Raw genomic sequence first — 21102 nt, forward strand, 5'->3', positions numbered from 1 at the left:
TTTATGTCTCGCGAATTCATCAAAAAAGCGATTTTATTATAACAAATCAAATAATTGCAAATACACACATCACAAGAGAAAAAATATTTTGTTTGCAAATAAAAATAACATTCATTTTTTTATAGATAAATGCAATCTAAATATCTCTTTAAAGGAAATGAATTTTAACTTTTTTAAACAAATAGTATAATCGATCTTCCCGATTTAGATTTTATTTTTAAAAAGAAAGTAAATTGAGTTTATTTTGCAACAGCCAATTCAGTTTCCATCTTTTCATCCTTTGTACCATCAAATCTATACATCTGTATATCTATGAAATATTTTTACGAACGTTCAGCAGGACGTGGTTTGTAAATAAAAATGATCAAAATAGAATTAAAAGATAAGTACATCGTTTATACATCATTATCGCGGTAGAATAATAGAGATGATGTGCGGCGAGCATCATCATCACCATTGTGAATAACAAAGCCAAATAAAAGTAGTTCTGAAAATTTGTCTATCATCTATTTCGCAAACCTTTAAAAAGTGCAATTGATATGAAATAAAATTCATGTTTTTTCTGACAGATTAGAAATCGATGCATAAACCTTCAGGTAAAATTTCCCGACAATAAAAACATCGCAAACTTTAAAAACTTTTTTGCTTGTTAAATTAAGTCAAAAGTTTATGTTTAAATAAGATATTATCACCTATTTCTTTGTTAACTACCTAAGTTTTATAATTAAAAGTCGGGCGAGATAGATTTGGAAGATCTGCCATTATTTGCAAGGTATCTTTCAAACTCATCAAATTTCGCATTTCAAGAACAACGTTCTCGACAACAGTTTTGCATTAAAAGAGGGTAGTGGCAAGATGGCCGAAACCGCCGAAGAGTTGATAACTGAAACACCCTAAAAGTGCTTCTTGTGTTTCGCGTGGGGGTGGATCCGGAGAGAGAGAGAGATATAGCAAGGAGAGAAAAAGAGCAGGAAACGGAGGGACATACGGTAGGCGGTACGTCGATATTGCGGCGTCGCGACGCTCTGCAACTCAGCAGGGATAATGGCGTCGACGGCTGCGAGTCTTCTCACGATCCTCCGTTTTTCCTCCTCGTCATTGCGACGACGGGGGCCGAAACGCGTCCTCCTCGAGTCCTCCTTCTCGCTCTCATCGCGTTCCAGTTGCCGGCGCGGCTCGAACGCTTCATTATCGCACGTCATTATCGTCATTAACAACTTCAAAGCTGCAAACACACAGTGCGAAAGATAAGAAACTTCAATCTCTCTCGCGCATTGCGTTATTACGCGCTCGCACGCATCGGGAAATCGTTTGGTTACGCTTCGCGATTTGCAGTCACATCTATAAAAACGTCTTAATTATTATTTTACAATCATATAATCACATATGTTTCTTTGTAAATTCAGGGATTTTATAAAAAACTCTTTTATATTTATTTATTTATTTTATAAAAAGCTCTTTTATACGATGTTTTTTTTACAAAAATTCTAGACTCTTTTTATAGAAAGAAAATTACTCAATTACAAATAAACTATAAAATTAATTAAATTTACAAAGAAACCATAAAATACGTCGTTAAGTAAATATCTAAATAATTATACGTTATATCGGATAAATAAATATTTGAATGAAAACTTTAATAAAAGTGTTTTTAATAAAAATGGAAAAACACATATATAGCCGAGTTTTAACCCGAAATTCGGAGTTATCAGTTAATCAAACCTAGATAAAATATAATACGTGAAATGTATTCACTTGGAGTGCATGACCCGCAGAACGGTGGGCCACTATCAGCTGTGAAAACATCGTTGTTTATAGACACCGCAGTACAATGAGGTGTAATTGAATCCATATTCTACGGGGTGTGCCCGGTGAACCCGAACTCTCCCCCATGTCCAAGGGACTAGTGGAACCACTCCTCCCTCCTCTTTCCCGTTCAATTGCTGCCTTCGGGGTGGCTGTATTTAACGGTTCGGGAAATCGAGGGTGGTTGTCGATTTGTGGACAATTAGGGACGATTTCGTGGCACCGGGGGGCCCAAAAGAGAGAATAGAGCGCAAGTCGCCTAACCCCGATCGATTCGCAATCTCCCTCGTGTCTGATAAGACGCGTCTTCTGCTCGATAAGTCCATGATCTTCGATTCAGTCCGCTGAATTTTAAAAGAAAAATCCGAAATAGCCATAAATAATTTCTATTTTTAACTAAGGAATGTGATGAAACTTAAATATTTATTTAATAAACTTATTTTTTCTATTTAACATCTAATTTATAGATCACAAGATTGTGATATTTAATTTTATATTAGCTAAATTTTTAAGTTTCTATGAAAAAAGCTTAATATTCAAAGATGAATATAATATTTAAAAAATATAGATATTATAATTTTTCTCATAAAGACAAAGAATTGATTAATTTCTTTATGGAATCTGAATTGAAAAAAAAGAACTTGCACTGGATTTGAGATATAATTTTTTTGACAGTAGATTTCATTGAATAATAACGATCCTAGATAAAGAATTAATAGTAACGATAATATACAATAGTACTAAAAAGATAACGTATCAAAGCTAACATATCAAAGATATTCTTATCAGACATTCTCGACAGAAAATATGAGTTGATTTATGCAGTCGAATGACCGAGAGTTTATCTAGGTTGACGCAGGTGTGTCGATACACACCTGCCCTTGTCGTTTGCATACTTGATCAAGAGAGATCACAATTTTTCTAACAATTTATCCTAATATACGAACCAAGTAAATAAGAAATATTTAACATATAACATATTATACGCTAATAAATATATAACATATTAATCCAAGCGACACAATTTATAATCAATTCTTAAATTATATGCAATACGTCAAAGAAATCACGAAATATTTCACGAAATATTTCTCTCTAAAAATAATGTTTTCTACAATTTTATTCTTTAACGATTACTTGTTAAAATGTAAAAAAAATCTATAAAAGATAAATTTATAATTTATTCGCGACAATCGAAATAATAGATAATTTAATCCGGAAAGAAGCGGTTATCGGGAGGCGCGAAAGTTCGGTGCTCCGCATTGAACCTAATCTGCTCTAACGTCACGGTACGATGATCCCGTGAAAATTAGCAAACCATAGAATCCGGCCCCCGTTCATAGAGAGACTACGCATTAGGAGTACCCTCTTGTCGCAAGGGGGGCACTTGTGTTGATCCTCGCAGCTGGAGTGACACACAAATAAAGTATTAATTCTCGATTCTCATGTCGCAATAATGGTACCCGACATCCGTGCGTTACAACGTAACACGGAGATGTAATAGCGCCCGAATGAAGATATAATACTCAACTCCCCTCTCCACTCGCGACATTCCGACTACGTTACACGTATTTTTTTAGAGGATTTTTGACTCAATATTTTAAATAATTTTATTTTTATAATTCTTTTAGAAATTATTATACTAAAAATAAAATTTTCTATCTAACTTTAATTTTTATAAAAAGATTAGATATGCGCTCTTATGTCAGTCGCAATCGAATATGAAAAATATCAGAAATATAAGACTCTTTGGCTGATTCAATCAATTAAAAAGCGTTACACGATTTAAATACAAATCTAACAAAAATTGAATTTGCATTTATTCGAGATATATCATCTCTTTCAAATTTATTTCGATAAAACATAATTTTGATAATTTGTGTTTAACATTATTTGAAATTTACGTGATATCGAGTGAAAACGAGAAGTATAGAACTTGTTAAATGCACCCCTTTCGAACAGTATCAGAATAGACTCAAGAGACTGGGAGTGAAGCAGAGCTAAGTCGAAGAGAGCATTCATCCACCCCGCAGCTCGACTTACCCTCTGGGGGGCGGTTGAAATTGGGGCACGCAAATACCTAGGCAGCTGCACCCTTCGAATGATTGCTAGATGTCCATCCCAAAATATATCTACCCCTGAAGTCTCTCGAGTTCGCTTTCGCGCTTGCATCGGTTTCAATGTGCCCCCTTCATCCCACTCTGCGAGCTTTATTATATTCCAATCATTTTCTCGCACCTCTAATTTAAGCCCGATCATAAATACATCTCTACCATTGTGACGTACTTTTCAGCAAAAAAAGAATATAATCATAAGATACACGTATTAAAAAAAGAAAAAGAATTAAAGTGATTTTTAAAAAATCAAAATTTTGACATATCTATAAAATATAATAAATAGAAAATATACGAGTATTTATAAATACTTTGAAAATATTAAATAATTATATATAGAAATTGCATAGAAATTAACAATAAATTATAACAAAGATTATATCAAGCGCTCACTTTTTTCTTTTTTATAGTTACGATATTCATTTTTATTATAATATATCATCTAATATTTCTGATAATTCTTCTAGCGATTATTTAGCAGGCATAATAATTAGAAAAGAAATTAATATCTGATTTTCAACATCCTCGAAAATCTCTCGATCCTTGCATCCGATATAATCACGTGCGCGCTACGTGTAAATTCAGCTTCATCTCGATAAGAATCTAAAATCTACCGTTAAATCCAGCGTGAAAATTCACAATAACCTTCTGAAAGAAATCCTATTAGTTTATATTTTACATAGGACAGCGTTGCGGACGCATCTAATGCTGTAACAATGAATACTCTATCGATTTGCTATGAGGGAGATTATGTGCGCAAATATATGTATCATATCATTGTTAAAATTTACCATGGAATTGTTATAAATGCAAAAATATCTAAAAATGAAAAATTAAAATTATTTTTTGTGCTAAAAAAATCTAGATTCGAGAGACAAAAAAAGAAAAAAAAGCAATTTATGCTTATTATATATAATTAACTATACTATATATAAAAGATGCCGCATTTAATACGGTTTTTCCTTCCGTCAATATTTTTATCCTTCTAATATTTTCAATTAAAAATTATTTCTCATATATATATATATATATATATATATATATATATATATATATATATATTAAAAAAATTATTAAGATCTTAGTCGAAGTCTTCGACTCTCTCGTCTCTCTTTTTATGAATGAATGAATAAACTGAATCTGTGATGTACAGATTAATATAATTCCCGATTACGTGGCATATAATTTCCGCGATTCGATCGGAAATGACAGCAATTCCGATTCCGACTTTCTCTCCTCGCTCTTCGACAAGAAACCCGTCTTCGGCATTATCTGCGATATACAGACTGCTCACATGCTTTCGTATAATATTGATTCGTCGGAGACGAGGTCGCAGGTGAGACTTCCCACGATCGTTGGCCGCACAGAGAGCGAGCAAGCGAGAAAGAGAGAGAAAGAGAGAGAGAAAAGAGAAACATCACCGCGGAATTGTCCGCGTGGATTGCCGTGCTTGTGTGCACTAGGAAGTCGTGAAAGTTTCACGTTTTCCTCGATGGGAGAATAGTAATTCCTGAATCAAGCTTCTTGCTAAAATATAATGAGTAACTTTCTGTATGTGTGGTACATCTATCTTTTTGTTCACTTAAATCGACATATTTCATTAAGATATTCTAGCTTGATGTTCCACAAGTTTGTACCATAATGCTCTAATGCTGTCGTAAAATCCGCGACATACCTATATACATTCACATACAAAATAACATTTATATAACGCAATTTCAGTACAAAATAATTTCTGTATCTCTCTATAAATTTTGAAAAATTTTATATAAAAAACCGCAATGTATTTGTTAAATAATTACTAATTATTAACAATGAGTATGACGGAAAAATATATTAGATTTATGCGACAAAGAGAAATATGTAAAAGAAACACAAAAATATTATATACTAATTAATATTAATAATTTTGTAAATATATATATTATATTAATTATATATTGTTAATTTGTGTTGAAAAAAAAGATTAAATCGTGCATAAAACAAAGAAATTTACGGGAAGATTGCCCGAAGCAGGATTGTATCTCGGGCGACTTGTATCACATACAATCATTTCGTCTTTTTTTATTGTATGCACAATTACATTACAAAATCGTATCGCTTAGCGTTTACATTCCTCGCTCAAATTATTTATACAGGAGGAACAAGATTTCTAAAACGAGTGAAAATGGCATGTTCGTTACACAAGTCCATAATTTGTAAAATTCATTTCATGTATAAAGATACAAATTATCTTATTAATCTTTTAATTATCGAATTTATCTTTTCGATTCGTCATATCGTCCGTTTATCAGAGAAGTGGTCCTCATTGTTGACGACTATTTACATCATCTTTTGCGTCGCGAGCGCAATAAGAAAAGAATAATCAGCCTTTTTTCACGTTAGGATACTCCGTTTCTCTTTCTATATCTCGTTTAAAAACACTTGTGACATTGAATACGCTGTATCTCGCTTTGTCTCGATTAAATTATGATTCGCGCATGTGTACATAAAATTCAAAAGTCATCTTCAATTTCTCTTCCTGCACACAATGAGTCCGCATTTGCTCGCATGCAAAAAAAAAAGAGCTCCAAGATTTACAATCTTCGAAGAGCACGACACACTCTATTTATAGTATAAGCTAGCAATTGAAAGTACAATGGCGTGTAATTGCGATGCGAGTATCGAGAGATCACGTTCTTCACATGCATAATTATGGAAATCGCAAGTATCGATTTTTGCAATAACAAGAAACTGCGAAAAAAAATCGGATGTAAATTTGACATGCAAAGATCCGAGATGCAACGTGGAAAAACATGATGAAAAACAAGTTGTTTCTTCTATCTCGGTTCAAATTATATAATTTTTGACAAGTAGAAATATCTGTATTGAACCTCATGATTTGGTCTGATAAATTTACAAAAAAAATTACAAATACTTTATTATACTGCTATTTTATTGTTTAACTTATGTCTCAATTTTGTCGATAGAAAACAGTGATAAAAAATGTAGAATGTCTGTCATTTTTCTCCTCTTTCTAATTATAAATCGATTCCATGATAAGCACCGATATATCTACATCGCTAAATGCGAATGACACGTAATAAAACTAATCTAAACGTATAATTGATTTGTTACATCGGTTCTCGCGTATATACAATTATATACAAAATATGTAAATCGTTCACGATAGATTTTTATAAGTGGAAAATTAACAGGACAAACAAACTGTAACAACTCGTAGGAGGAACTGGGAAAATGTTTTTCTTTTTTAAGTTCTTCACGAGAACACGGAAAAATTTCAGAAAATATCGTAGGAAAGTGTGACAATTTATTTGGTAAAAGTGTCCATTACATGAGATTTAATCGCATCGCTCTTAATGAGATAAGATCTTACCTATGAAAGTAAAACACGCACGATCGTTAACATCGATGTGACCTCCAATGATGTGAAATCTTTACGCAATCTTCTCCACGTCGTTGGAGAAGGCTTTGGATACGAAACAAAAATTACTTAATTAATGTTCTCGGTCGCGAGAGCCCGATTCTCGGATGATTAGGAACACAATTGTTTTCTTTGTACCTCTGATACCTGGAGGTTGAACACAGAAACGCAGACAATCGAACTTTCTTTTTTTTGTCTCTTGTACCTGACAGAAATGATGGGACATGACGATAAGTAACTGACCGAGAAGCAAATGATGGGCAGTTATAGCCGAAGAGGGAAAAAAAAGCTTCACCGACTCTCTCATTCATACCCACATGCACGCAACATACACGCATGACGACGACGACGATGACGACGATGACTTTTATCGAAGTCAATGACTAAATAGATGTGCAAATAGCCTTTTCTTGCGTCGCGATATCGCACCGAGTTTTTTTTTTCTACGTTCTACGCGTACGCTTTGACATAAGCCGTCTAAGAGATTCAAGAAGTTTAATGATTCGATTGAAAAAATTTGGCACAATTAGCTGTGAAAAAATATCATCGTACTGTTCTCTCTGTAACTTCGTTTTTTTTTTCTTCTCTTTTTGTCTCTGCTAGGATATCGTGTACAACTGTTATTTCACGCTGCATTTAATTCCTGTAATATCGCCTCGCGCGTACCGTATATAATATCACCTAACAATACAGTCGATATTACTACTGATAATGTATAAAATACTCTTCAGTAGTATAAACGCGATGTTTCGTGTCTCCACATTACGCGTATTTTTTTTCTTTTTTTGTTTTTCTTTCTTTTTATTGTTAGAAATCCTAGCGAACTTCCGACAAGGTCGTCAATCATGAAATTCACCAAATCAGTACGAGCAATACGCAGTTTGGAATCCGATACTGTTCATCGTACATTCTTAAAGAGCTACGAAGAGTTTTTTAGACAGAACAAATTCGATTTTCATATAAATTATGAATGAGAGAAACTTGATTTAAGTTTTTAATACTCTAATTTAAAATACTTTAAATTTAAGTGCTTAAATGAGAATTTTAAATGTATATGCAACAAAAATAAAAAGACGCTTTGAATCGATTACAAATTTAAAAAAATGAATTTTGTCCCGTTCATGCAGTCATGTCTCTTGTAATAAACCTATGTTTAAAGCGTTTACAATATTTAAAAAAATAGTGTTATATAATCGTGACTCTTAAGAATGCATGATAATTCGACAACTGTATTATATCATATCGTACTCCCGCGGCACAATCGACGTACACAAGGAAAACTCGGCAGAATTTTGCGTAATAAACTGATTCTCCCTGAGTGGTGATAAGCTATTCTGTAGGTTTGGTGTTTTCATGTCTACCTCCCGTATCCCCATTTATCGTCTCGAATATTATACAATATTACTTTTTTTATCGTACAGTTTAAGCCTAGATTCCTTAATTAGTTTTCTCTTTCGCTTAAAAATCCCCGTTTCTAATCTCTAATCGGACTTACAAATTTAGTCAAGAGTACAATCGGTTCCCTTATTTATCTTATTATCCCTTAACCACCCCTTTAACGCGTTCGGGCTGATGCGAGCTAATACTTTTACGTAAAATACATTATACTTAATATTTTTTTCTGTAAAAGGAAGAAGGAAAAAATGTGATATCTCGTGGTCTTTCGATTTAGGACACATCGTGTCGATTATAATAAAGAACACAATACGGTAAAATGTCAGTCGATCCCTAACTCTTTAAAATTTTCTCTCGCGGGCAGTTTCTCTGATGCTGTTCCAATGGCAAACGATACAGCATGATCACTGAAAGGTGGTTTAGGGAAAATTTCTGTTTTGTACGATGAATTCGAATATACGTATGTGTATATCGTAGTTCGTTCAACTAGTTTCTTTGCGAGGCTGAAAATTCTCGTACTATGCTCATAACCACGGTGCAAAAATAAAGCGTCAGCATAAAACATATTATTCTGCGAGTGTGTGAACCTCTTTCATTTTTGTTTGATGTCTGCAAATGCTGTGACATGTTCCAATTTTACAATTTCGACGACACGAGGACATGTTTTCCCATGTGAGGAAATTGTCGGGCCAATCACGTAGCGGACGATTCTTATCAATATCTTTTTTTTTTCCTTTTTTTTACAACTGCGTCGCTTTACATTGCCATGTCATTTTGTGATTTTGCATATTTATTATATGCAAATTTCCTTGTCGATTTATCAAAACGTGCTACTTTATGTTATATACCGTAGCCTTTGAGCGAAATACCTTACATATTCTCTTACAAAGTCTTATTTTCTAAAATCGTTCTCTACTGTACCGTCCAGTACTTTTGATTTTTGCGATTTGCACATGACATTGCTCGCTCTCAGAAATTATAGGCGTGAGTACAAAAATGTAACGCTATCTTTATAAAACGCAGCACAAAACGGATTAATTTCAATTTCGATATACAAGCATATACACTGTTTTTAAGCAATTATAGTTCATCTTTCATACAATCATTTCTCATACTTTACAGGATTACTTTACAGCCGAATGTCCGTATAGCGATGCGTCGTCGTATTGTGATCTTGTCTATTGTATGAATTAAAACCATGTAATCATAAAATGATGTTCTTGTTAGCTCTTCGCTTTTTCATTTACATTTGCCGCTATTAGAGCAAAAAAATGAGTGAAAAACAGAGCGCATGTTTTTACTCTAATTCCATGCATATACTGTTACAAGAAAAAATGCAAATCGTGGGAAGACTTTATAACAAGAAGTGTTTGGTCCCGACGATTTCACAATACAGGCAGTCGACTGTACTCGCGCGTATTGCGATCAATACATACACATATACATATATAAAATGTGTATCGCAAGTATTCACAGGTTTTTTTCATTATCAAGATTTGTGCCGTTCGATCTTATTACTCGTTACATTTTTAAATAAATTTTAATCATATTTTCTTGGTAAAATCTAGCTAGAAAAAAAAATGAAAAAGTAATTTATTTTTTCATTACAAAATAAAGTAAAATTCTTTACTGCATGCATTTATCTCAGAATACTGCAATTGCAATTATCTCTATACACAAATTGACATATATAATAAACTCAAAATATTTAATATTTCACAATGATCAGATTTTAATATATAAATTTTTATATAATTGCTATGTAAACTGTGAAAACTTAAAATATATTTTATATATGTTAAAAATATCAATAATGTGATTGATCGCAGAGTTATTGCCATTAAAATGCAATCAAATAATTATTAACTTAATAATTATTATTGGAATATTGTGTTTCTAATCCATGGATCAAACAATGGCACAACACTTCTGTTTCCTTGTCATTTTTTCCAAAATTTATGCAACAATGCTGGTGAGAAATAATAGGTTTGTTCTTTTTAGCTGAATTTTCTAGTCCTGCACTGGGACTGCAATAGCAAGTTCATAGAAAATTCTGCTAGTGCACGAGTACAACAAGCAATAGGTTCAACAGTATTAACAGGAAAAGTTTCAGTACAGTATTAACATGTCACATCAAAATATAAATATAGAGAAATATAAATAATCTATAAGTAGTAGAATTACCTGATGAAGAAAAATTTATTTGTAAATAAAATTTATTTAATTACAAATGTATAGAAAAATTATTTTAATAAATTCAATTATAATAAATTTATATAATTAAATTAATTAATAATTATTGATTATACTTAAAAATTTATTTTAAGTTTATTTTTTTAAATTTCTCTGTTAAATAATAATTTTATTTAATTATATTCTTTATATATATCAATTTATATGACTGTATATGACTGTATATTTTCTTTTTCGCAACTAATGCGTTATTAATTAAAGGTTAACTACTGTTTAAATACATTGCCATATTGAACTGCACTGCTAAAAAAGAAGCAGCATCTGACATCACTTCTGCTAAAAACAACATTTCAGTGTACACTTCTTAAACTAGTGCAATCAGTTCAGCTAAAAAGAACAAAGCTGATATCAATTAAATTCATTGGATTGAGGAGATTTGAATGAAAATGGGATGGGAAAACAAATGAAATGTTAAAAGAAACGATCATGCGTTCGCTAGAGAATGTCGAATTGCGATCAACCTACTTCACAGCTCTTGTTGGCGAAAGGCAGTGCTCGTCTTGTACATTTGAATATTCTCTGTTTTTCTTTACGCATAAGATTAGAATATACATTAAATATTAGCTTTGAAATAGGTTGCACTCAATATCATCATTGTCGTATAATACACGCGCTGCGACTCTTAATGGTGGTACGCTAAAAATTGGCAAGCTATATTGTAAGTAAAGCACATTATCTTTAAAGGCGAAATATAATATAGTGTGTATAATAACCGAATTATGCAATCGGCAAACGTATCGAAACTGATCGATGATTTGGTTTTTTTTCCATTTCATTCCAAAATTACGTGCTTTCCATATTAATTTTTCGAAAAATTTCATGTACATATCCTTTTATCGCACCACCAGAAATATACGCAGTTTTACCGTCATTAGAGAATGTACACTTACTATATTATTGCTATTTAACGCGATAGATTAACTTACAGTCTAAGATTTGTACATCTGTGGATTTGCTGTTCACATATGATGATGCCTACAAAGAGAGATAAAGAATATGTCTCAAATGTATACCTAACCGTGATTAAAGAAATTTTAATTAAGTAAAATTTCTATTATAATTAAGTTTCAATAATAATGGATTCTAATAAATGGGGAATTATCTTTCATAAAAATCTGCGAGACTAATCTTCCTAACTGCTGCTTCGTTTTAAGTTGCATTTTTTTACGTCACTATAAATTCTAATTGAGCCTCAAATTGTGACAGTTTCAATGTACGTATAACTCGCATAAAATCGTGCATATAAAAGTACATGTTAAACAAAATAGTTAAGGAATATTAGATCTGATTCAATGAATACGTGAACACGTTACTTTTTAATGAGATCCACCATAATATCTCTATCGGATACGTGCAAAGATTGATTTTGTACAGCGCATATGTGATTGGATATATAACAACTTTAGATAGATTCTCATGGAAAGATATAAAGATATACAAATGTATGTCTGTACATTTATAAACTGCAATCAACATCACTAAAGTGATGTTATCAAGTAAGAAAGTAATTACCGATAAACGTGGCATAGAAAATGTATATCAGTCAATATCTCACGAAGAAGCGCAGTTAGGTCTCTCTTGCAATGAGATTGGCTTCTTTGACGTTCGATAACGGTATACGCGACAACGAATCTTGTTCTATTAATTAAAATATGCGGCTGCCACATTGTTTGTATCTACCTTCAGCTGGGTTTACCCGGTGGCCCGTGGCTGGTCGGCGAAGGTCCGTGCGGATGGAGATTATGAACGTTGCCTACTTGATTACCAGTGAGACTGGACATAGTAGGCTGATACATCGACGGTATGTAACTGCTCGACGACTGCGACGCCGACCTAGCGATTAATAATAAATATTATATATAAGAAAATTATGTCTAGCATATCGAAGATAATGTAAAAATATTTAGTTTATTACCTCGGCACTCCGCGTAATGGATCCGGCGTGACAGATGAATTACGGACCACACCGGAAGTGTTCGCCGGTGCCGGCGATACTATGTTGCTCGGTTGACCTTGAAGGTATCCACCTCCGGCTGGACTGTGCCTATTTCATTGAAATAAAGTTGAATCTCAATTATATTAACTGACAATTATATTGATGATTCGCGAAGAGAACCAAAGCGTTACCTAATTGTTGGGCTTGGTTGTGGCGCGACCAATGATCCACGATGCTGATACTGAGAGAGAGAAGCTGCTGCAGGTGGGGAGGGATCCGGTGGTAAACCGTTTTCCAACGTCGTTGGATGACCGCTGGAACTGGAGTGAGGCATATAAGTGTTGTTCACTCGCGGTTCGCGACTCGATCTAGGTACCGGGGCCGGAGCGCCAGGCGGCACTTCTGAGTGCGAGACATTAGGATGAGAGGGGTTCACCGTTGGATGTATATTATTCACTGAAAATAATTAAAATACATGCTAAATGTTGTAATTCATATAAATGAAGTAAAAGATATCATGAAATGACTAATCTAACTAACCTGGATGTGAACTAGGCTGAGTTGTCAACGGAATAGCGAGTCTAGCATTCACAGCCAATAAATGGTCTCTCCTCTGCAGGAGATTATTTACATGTTCCTCTAGCCTAAGATTCTCAGCTCTCAATTGATGTAGGCAGGAAAGCAGGGATGCAACTGCAACAGATTTCAATAATGTTGCTGGTTTAGTCTACTTAAGTGTAGGACGCTTATTTCACATTAAATGATCAAAGCTTGCATGTCAAAAATATCAAATTAAAAAAAATAGTTATATATATATATAAAAAAAAGATAATTTTACTACAAAAAAATATAATGAGAAGCGTATCATGCAGGTTTTTTTTGTAGAAAATGCTTTTTAAAAAATAAAAGCACGAACTCTGTTCCTTGCTAAATCCATGCAATTGTAAGGGAGTTTTTCATCATATACTCACTGTCAAAATGTTGAGCTTGCTCCATTAGAAATTGACTTCCCTGCTCCCATTGCCTTTCTAGAAGTTGATCCAGTGTCTGTGGAATTGTTCCACCACCCAGAGTTCCACTAGTACCGGGTGTAGGATTCGCACTATTGCTGTTTGTGGAGAAAACCGAGGAAAACGAAGTAGGCGGTCCCGGTTGGCTAGATCGTATCTATTCATTGAAACAACATCAATTATAGTGTATAATTTACATTGTATTACATTGTTATATTGTTATGTTATTGTCTTGAATTTAATGACAATTTTTGATCACATACAGATGCAATTACTCGACTGTGCAACTGCGGTCCAACTAAGTTTGTACTGGAGTTACTCGCTTCTGTAAAAATAGAATGGGCCTCGAGTTCCTGTGAAAGTGTATCCGACATCTTTTGCGCCATTGTTGAAGTAGGATTCAACTGATTCCCTAGCATATGTGGAGCACTGACCCCATTTTGAAATCTAATATAAAAAAAGACAAATTATTCCAATTATATATTGCATTTGTTCAATTGATAAATCCTTGGATCTGTTTGCGAATCTTACAATTTTACATTCTCTTCCTTTATTGTTGTAAGAGCGGTCGGTGTAGTCGATGCAGATGGAATAGGTGTAGATGCGGCAGCTTTCCTCTTTCGTTTACTGGTGCTACTGCTCATACTCTCCGATCCAGGACTGCTAGGCGGTGACTCCTTGACTGTCGGTCCCATAATGTTTGCAGGGCCTGTGCCGCTTACACTGCTGAAGTGTCCGATGCCGGCTGTGGGACCCTGAATTATTGTCGGGACCGAGGTCACAGGAGTCACCGTGACGGCCGGTGGAGGAGTGTGATGATTATTTCTCGCGCCCCTCTTGGACGTCGCCACAACTGCGGTGCTGGATACGGAAGTTACGACTGACGAGGCCGTCTGCAATTGCGGCAGGGCTCCTTGGCTATTGGACGAGCCGCGCTTCGGCTTGCGCGATTTCTCTTGCTTATCCAATGATTGGGAACTGAAAAGTATCGCGTTTTAAATGACTATCGTGAATTCTATGAAGAATTACAGCGTGTAAATTGAGGTCAAATTTTGTTCAAATAAAAACTAATCACTTGATACACAAACACAACTGGTAAATATCGATTGATATGGACAAGGTGAAGTAATAAATTTCTTATCAACTTATCAATAGTTCGTCTACAGTTAAAAATGATATGAAAAAATTTCGAAAAAAACAAGACTATCGTTTTCAATAATAAAGAGTAAGGTCAACGCACACTGAGGTGAAGCACCGCGATGAGGTGGCAGTTAGAGTGTCACGTTACACCTTTTCGTCGTTCGTTGCCTTTGAGGCATCTCGCCGAAGCGAAAACAAACATAACCTTGATCTCTCTTATTCGCCACAATTCGAGATTACACGTTAACAGAGTCACGAGGGCGTCCAACAGGACCCGCAAAGTCCCTCCTCCCCGTCGTCTCGTCAAAATTACGACGCGACGCGCGATTATCGTAACGCGACTATTCGCGCGATGCAATTATTATGCAGCGCGCGCCGAATGACCTCGAGTGAACTATTGTGCCCAATACATAGGTAGACTACTGTTATAAACACACTCCATTCTTCGCGGCACTCACGATCGGCGATCCAAGCTCGTGGCACTCGTCTAGTCGACGCTTCGAGTCTCGAGGCTTTTGCACGCGACGCGTTCGCACCCGGCCCGGATGGGACTCCCTCGGGAACGAGAAGACCGAGTCCAGCGTTCGGGAAGAGGTTAGAACCAGCCACCTTGTTTACCAGTCGCAGCCGCCATTTTGAAAACGATGCGCGACACTTGACCGAAGGCACGTACGCACCTCCAACTTCCTCGGCTGCACTTGCACTCGCACTTGCACTTCACGACACGTTATACTGCGTGCGACATATCTTTCATGATGCAAACGTCATGTATACATTATCGAGGATAAATTTAGTAATACACTAATGAACTCTCTAATGAAAAAATAATTATAACGATAATTACAGTAGAGCAGTAACAAAGATGCGCTTTTTCCATCATCTTCATTTATATTCTAATTTAATTAAACGTAAATTAATTAGATAAAATCTTTTCCTTGAAAATTTTTGTGGCTTGAATTTCGTACAATAAAAAAAGATACCACGTGTATTTACGCTTGTAATTATGCAGAAGATCGATTAAACTTCTAATTCGAAGCCAGTTTGCGATGGCGAAATGATTCCTCTCCCTATTTCTAATGGTGCTTCGATAGCGAGAACTTACCGAGATCGTTTCGCCGGAGTTTCCTCGGCGGCGAATCTCTCGGTGGTCACCATCGCGCTGGATCGCAGCTCGGTATTGGCGGCCGTGGTGATTATACTCTGCTGCAGCTGCTGGTATATCGTCGGCGCGCTCGTCACCACGCTCTGAACTGTGTTGGCGAGCGAGGTGGCGATCAACGGCACCGAGACGACGATGCTGTTCGACGTAGTTGTCGGCGACTGAGTGACGACCGAGGACTGGGATTGTGTCACTGTCATTATCACAGGTGTCGTGGTTGCCTCTGTAGCAACCGGCGTATTCGACGATGACGACTGAATCGGGCTCTCCATTTTTGTCTGCAATCAAAGATTGTGATAAATAAAACGCTATAGACATATATTTTGATTAGTTCAGATTTTTTTATTATATACAAGTAACTGGAATTCCTGGATGAAATTTCCTCATTGATTTAATCAACGAATTAATTGAATTGCTTACAGAAAAAATCTTAAGCTCAAATATAATTCACTGTTTCTAATTTAATCTTTCTCTCTCTTTCTAAAAAATTGTTAATTCTTGTTAATTAATAGAATACTGCAAATATTACTGATAAATTTCTCGTAGATTGAGTTAACTAAAGTTTCATTTCAACGGACGTTTCTATCGACGTTGTTTAACTTTAATCTTAGCTTAACTCATTCTTTATCGTTTTTTAAAGGAACAGAAGGAGACGAAGAATGAGTAAGCTAAGATTACAGTTAAACGACATTAGTAAAAACAGGTGCATAAGTGCACTAAAAACTGAAAATGAATAATGCAGTGTAATCATATTTTTCACTTTGTTTTTAATCGTGTCGATTTTTTTATTAGAATCTTGTTGGAATTTTCTGAAATATCAATCTTCCAAATGTCAAATGTAAACAAATTTTATATATCTAGGTTTACATTTCTTGTAACATTTATCGGATTTTCTAAGAGATATTGAGAAGAATATCTAGGTTTACATTTCTTGCAACATTTATCGGATTTTCTAAGAGATATTGAGAAGAATCTCAATATCACTGATTATTTTATATAGATATGACTAATTAAACTTTACAAGACAAATACTTGAAATCAGAACGTTGTTTATGTATTATTGTAAAAAAATTCAGTAGCATTGAAAACATTCAACAAAAATGTAAATGTTTACTTATCTTCTTGACTAATTTAAATCTGATTTTGTAAAAAATTAATTAATTTTTAATCCATTGTTTTTCTATTCATTATTCCAATATTATTTCAAAATTTTATAATATTAATATCTGAAATTTTTTAACGCAAATTTTTAACTAAATTTATATTCTAGAAATATGATAGTTTAAAAAAATTTTAAAAAATCCATTTGTTTTATTAGTTCAACTATTTTTTAAACTAATTGTAAACCTGAGACAACAAAATTTGCACTTATCAAAGTCCACTCTCAACTACAGCTTATAGACAATTATTCTAGATTATTAATTAATTATTTTAGATTTAATTATTCTTAGATTTATACAATTATTCTAGATTTTAATTATCCCTATGCTGTAGTTGAAAGTTGGACTTTAGTAAATGCGAATTTAAATTTGCACATGAATATTGACATCAAACTGATTTTTAATTGATAGTTACTAGTGTTTTTGAGATTCAGATTTAATGCATACGTGAATGTGTCTATATAAGATGAATAACGAAATCAGCAAGATATGTAATGTACTACATTTAATATTTTTTATTTATATGTTTCAATTGCTAGTTCAACATTCAAACTATAATCTTGTATCAAAGTTGCCGGCAAGTTTTAAAACAATTTATTATCAAGTGACTAATACAAGAATTAAAATAAATAATTTCAATTTTTCCAAATTTAAAGATTTAAACAGCTTAAAATAATGAAAAGACTTTCTTATACCTTTTTCGATTTTTCCGGTTCCGTCGTTGTACTTAAACTCGTGGCTTCGGTGATTGTTGGCTGCACATTGTTGCTCGGGATGGTTTGCTGCACGACACTGCTAACGGCCACCACGACCGAGCCGCTAGTTTCTGAACTGGCCGACTGGTTCGAGTTCTCGTTTCCTATCACAGTCGGCGTACGTGCTCCAGTCTTTCTCTTCTTGCTGGTGTGACTCGATGTCTTATTGGAAGTCGACGAATTGGATTTTCCCTGACCACCGATGCTCTTGTGCACCGCGTTCGAATTGCTACCGCTTGTTTTCAACGCGGAAGCGATTGCTGCCGTGGCAACAGTGGTGACAGCACCGGTGCCATCGTGCCCAAACACGCTCTCCGACTGTGTGACAATAGTCTCCACAAAGTTGGATGTCGTAAATTTGCTGGAACTCGTGGAATTATCTTTAGGCGTATTACGACCGCTACCACCACTCTTGTCATCCATTACGCCATTTATCTCTAAACTGGGACTAGCATTGGATTTACTTTTAGAATTCGCAGTGGACTTGGAACTCAAGCTCTTCCGTTTGCCGCTCGACGATTTTATCGGTGTTTCTGCCTCCTTCTCCGGCGACGAGTCCGACGAACCATTATCGGCGGGTATCGGTTTGTACGGTGGTATCGTCTTTACGTTGCCACCCTTTTTCTGAAAATTAATCATTTACATTAGTTGGTAAACTCTTGAAAGAAAGCTAATATTCAAGAGTATAAATTACTGACCAATTTTGAATAATGATGCTGGCAATATCCGCAATATTTGACATTATCAAGATAATTGCCAGCTTCCTCGCAAAGTAAGCCCAGAGCCTGTGCACATGTGACATGAAATTGCTGCCTGCAGCCTGTCTTGTTACATTGCATGCAGGCTCCCACATTTGCTCTGCTACCTCTACCTTGTTCCTCACAGATGTAGCACGTCTAAAATCATTCCATTTGTTTATTGTAAATAACACAAAATCAAGCTTAACGAAATAATGACTTCTTTTTTCAAACTTGTAGTATCAAAATGAAACATTTACCTTGCTAAATCTTTCCGAAGGAATAAGATGCAATATAATTGGTTCCATTGTAGTCACGTTACCAAATCGAACTTCTGGGATATAAAGAGCGCACACAACATGCGCCCATCCAGCCTGATCTGTTCTCTTAAGGGCTCCATCTCGACTCGGACATAACTCACAACGCTATAGAAAAAGCACATTCCCAAATAATACAACTCGATAAAAATATTTATATCCTACCATAATAAATAAAGGAATATCGAGTATCTATTGAATCTGTCATGGAAAAATACATACCACCCGTGCACTGCGTTCTTGCGACTCGCACTTCCTACAATACCAAGGTCCTGTTGGTACAGTGACAATGCCATAGCACGCTAAAAAACAACAAAATTTATATTATAAACAATCGATAGTAAAGGAGTTCTACCTCCTCACAAGTACCTTGATGTACAGCAACGGTACAGCCCTGTCCATCGCAGTACACCAGCGGATTCTCTGTCCATCCCCTCTCGTCAGAACACACGCAGCACCCTCCGAGCATCTCCTTCATGCTGTGCCCCAAGCAATTCGGAAGACGAGACTAGCATGAGGAGCTAGGCGTGGGACCGCGAGAGTTTGCTACGTGGAGCGGGCAGGCTCGTGTCGTGCACGTCGCACGATCGCATCTTGATGACGGACGCGGCGTCGAAACCGGCGACAACACCAACCTCCCCTTCTCGTCCACGTTCTCCTCCCCGATGGCGGGTCCCGCCACTAAGATTGCTCACGTATCTCTCCGAATAAAAGTTACTGGCAATGAACGTCGAATATGCGAGGGGAAGGCAGGAGAACCTTGTCCCGCGGAGTCCACGCTACCGCGAGAGGAACACGCGGGACACGTCTCGCTCTCTTTTGCGGAGGGTGAACGCGCGTCGTCCGCGAGGGGGTCGCGGGGGGCTCGGCGATGTCGCGGAAACGCACGCGCGACTCGTACTCGGGGCACGCTCGAAACGTGTTCGGACGGTTTGGTTTGTGTTATTTACGACGGCGCTCTATTTGTTTCGTTGGGAGGCCATCTTATTTTTTGCCTGTCGCGCGCGAGCCGCGCACGCGCGTCGCCGCCAAAGGGCGCGTACGCAAGTCGCGGGCGCCTCGAGACGCGATTGGCCGAGCGACTGTCACTGGGCGCCCACTCTGCGTCCGCCGCCCAATAGAAAGGCGCGTTTTCTAGGGATATTGAAATTCAAATTTATCTCATGCACACAAAGAACGCGAATCGAGACGATACACAATCGAAGTTTCGCGGTCTTCGAGTCGAGAATACGAGATTCCTGTCACCGACTGCACATCACGAAATTGAAAATCTCGCAAATATTTAAACAAGACGGTGAATTCCCCGATAATAATTAATAAATAAACGGCGCAGTTATAGAAAGATGTATTAGTATTGTTATAAGAGAGGTATCTCACCGAGAAAGTAACAGTCTTACAAAAGTAACAGTTCGTGCCAAACTAGCGAAACGATTCTCGCATTTTCGACTTTTTCCATCTACCATTTTGTAAGTAATTCTTTATTCTTGTTAATAAGAAATAATAGTAATAATAAATGAAATATTGCGTATTATTTTTCACATTTTAATTTGATATAAAACTCATTCTTTATAATGTGTCATTTATTTCCGTATAATAAAGCTAATACAATAAAAATGAATTATAATATATAAACATTAATAATTAAAAAAAATTAATATTTTATAATTAATATCTTTTGTAAAAATTCTGTTGAAAAATTATTGAGTTAGAATTTGCCTGCTGTATAAATTTCACTCTTTTAATTCATGAAATCAACACATTATTGTCATTTATTAATATTTTATGTTAAAATATTCACGCCAGATTTTTAAATAAATGGAATATTTTATATTTATAAATATAAATATAAAGATAAAATGATAAAGATCTATAAACATTTTTTTATCAAAAATAATA

At 35.4% G+C, this 21102-nt stretch overlaps 1 protein-coding gene across 3 annotated transcripts; it reads right to left on the reverse strand.

Annotated features, from left to right (window-relative positions):
* Window positions 1-204: 204 nt before the first annotated feature.
* Window positions 205-19684, reverse strand: LOC105258711 (protein AF-10). 3 transcript variants are annotated; one of them, XR_003122387.1, is made up of 16 exons: window positions 19576-19684; window positions 19429-19508; window positions 19150-19314; window positions 18851-19048; window positions 18093-18776; window positions 16181-16515; window positions 14470-14916; window positions 14202-14385; window positions 13900-14095; window positions 13469-13621; window positions 13120-13384; window positions 12908-13036; window positions 12673-12825; window positions 11919-11967; window positions 1756-2150; window positions 205-1225 (listed from the first exon to the last, which is right to left on the reverse strand). XR_003122387.1 is itself a non-coding variant. In XM_011270160.2 (14 exons), exons 1-13 carry the CDS (start codon window positions 19682-19684, stop codon window positions 12675-12677), a joined length of 3096 nt encoding a protein of 1031 aa, XP_011268462.1. In that variant the 3' UTR covers window positions 11148-11967; window positions 12673-12674. The 3 variants fall into 3 exon arrangements, 1 of the variants encoding a protein (XP_011268462.1); XR_003122388.1 differs by lacking the exon at window positions 11919-11967; XM_011270160.2 differs by lacking the exons at window positions 205-1225; window positions 1756-2150 and having other exon boundaries at window positions 11148-11967.
* Window positions 19685-21102: the final 1418 nt, after the last annotated feature.

This window comes from Camponotus floridanus, unplaced genomic scaffold, assembly GCF_003227725.1.
Source record: "Camponotus floridanus strain SB8 unplaced genomic scaffold, Cflo_v7.5 scaffold129, whole genome shotgun sequence".
Classification (NCBI taxonomy): Eukaryota; Metazoa; Arthropoda; class Insecta; order Hymenoptera; family Formicidae; genus Camponotus; species Camponotus floridanus.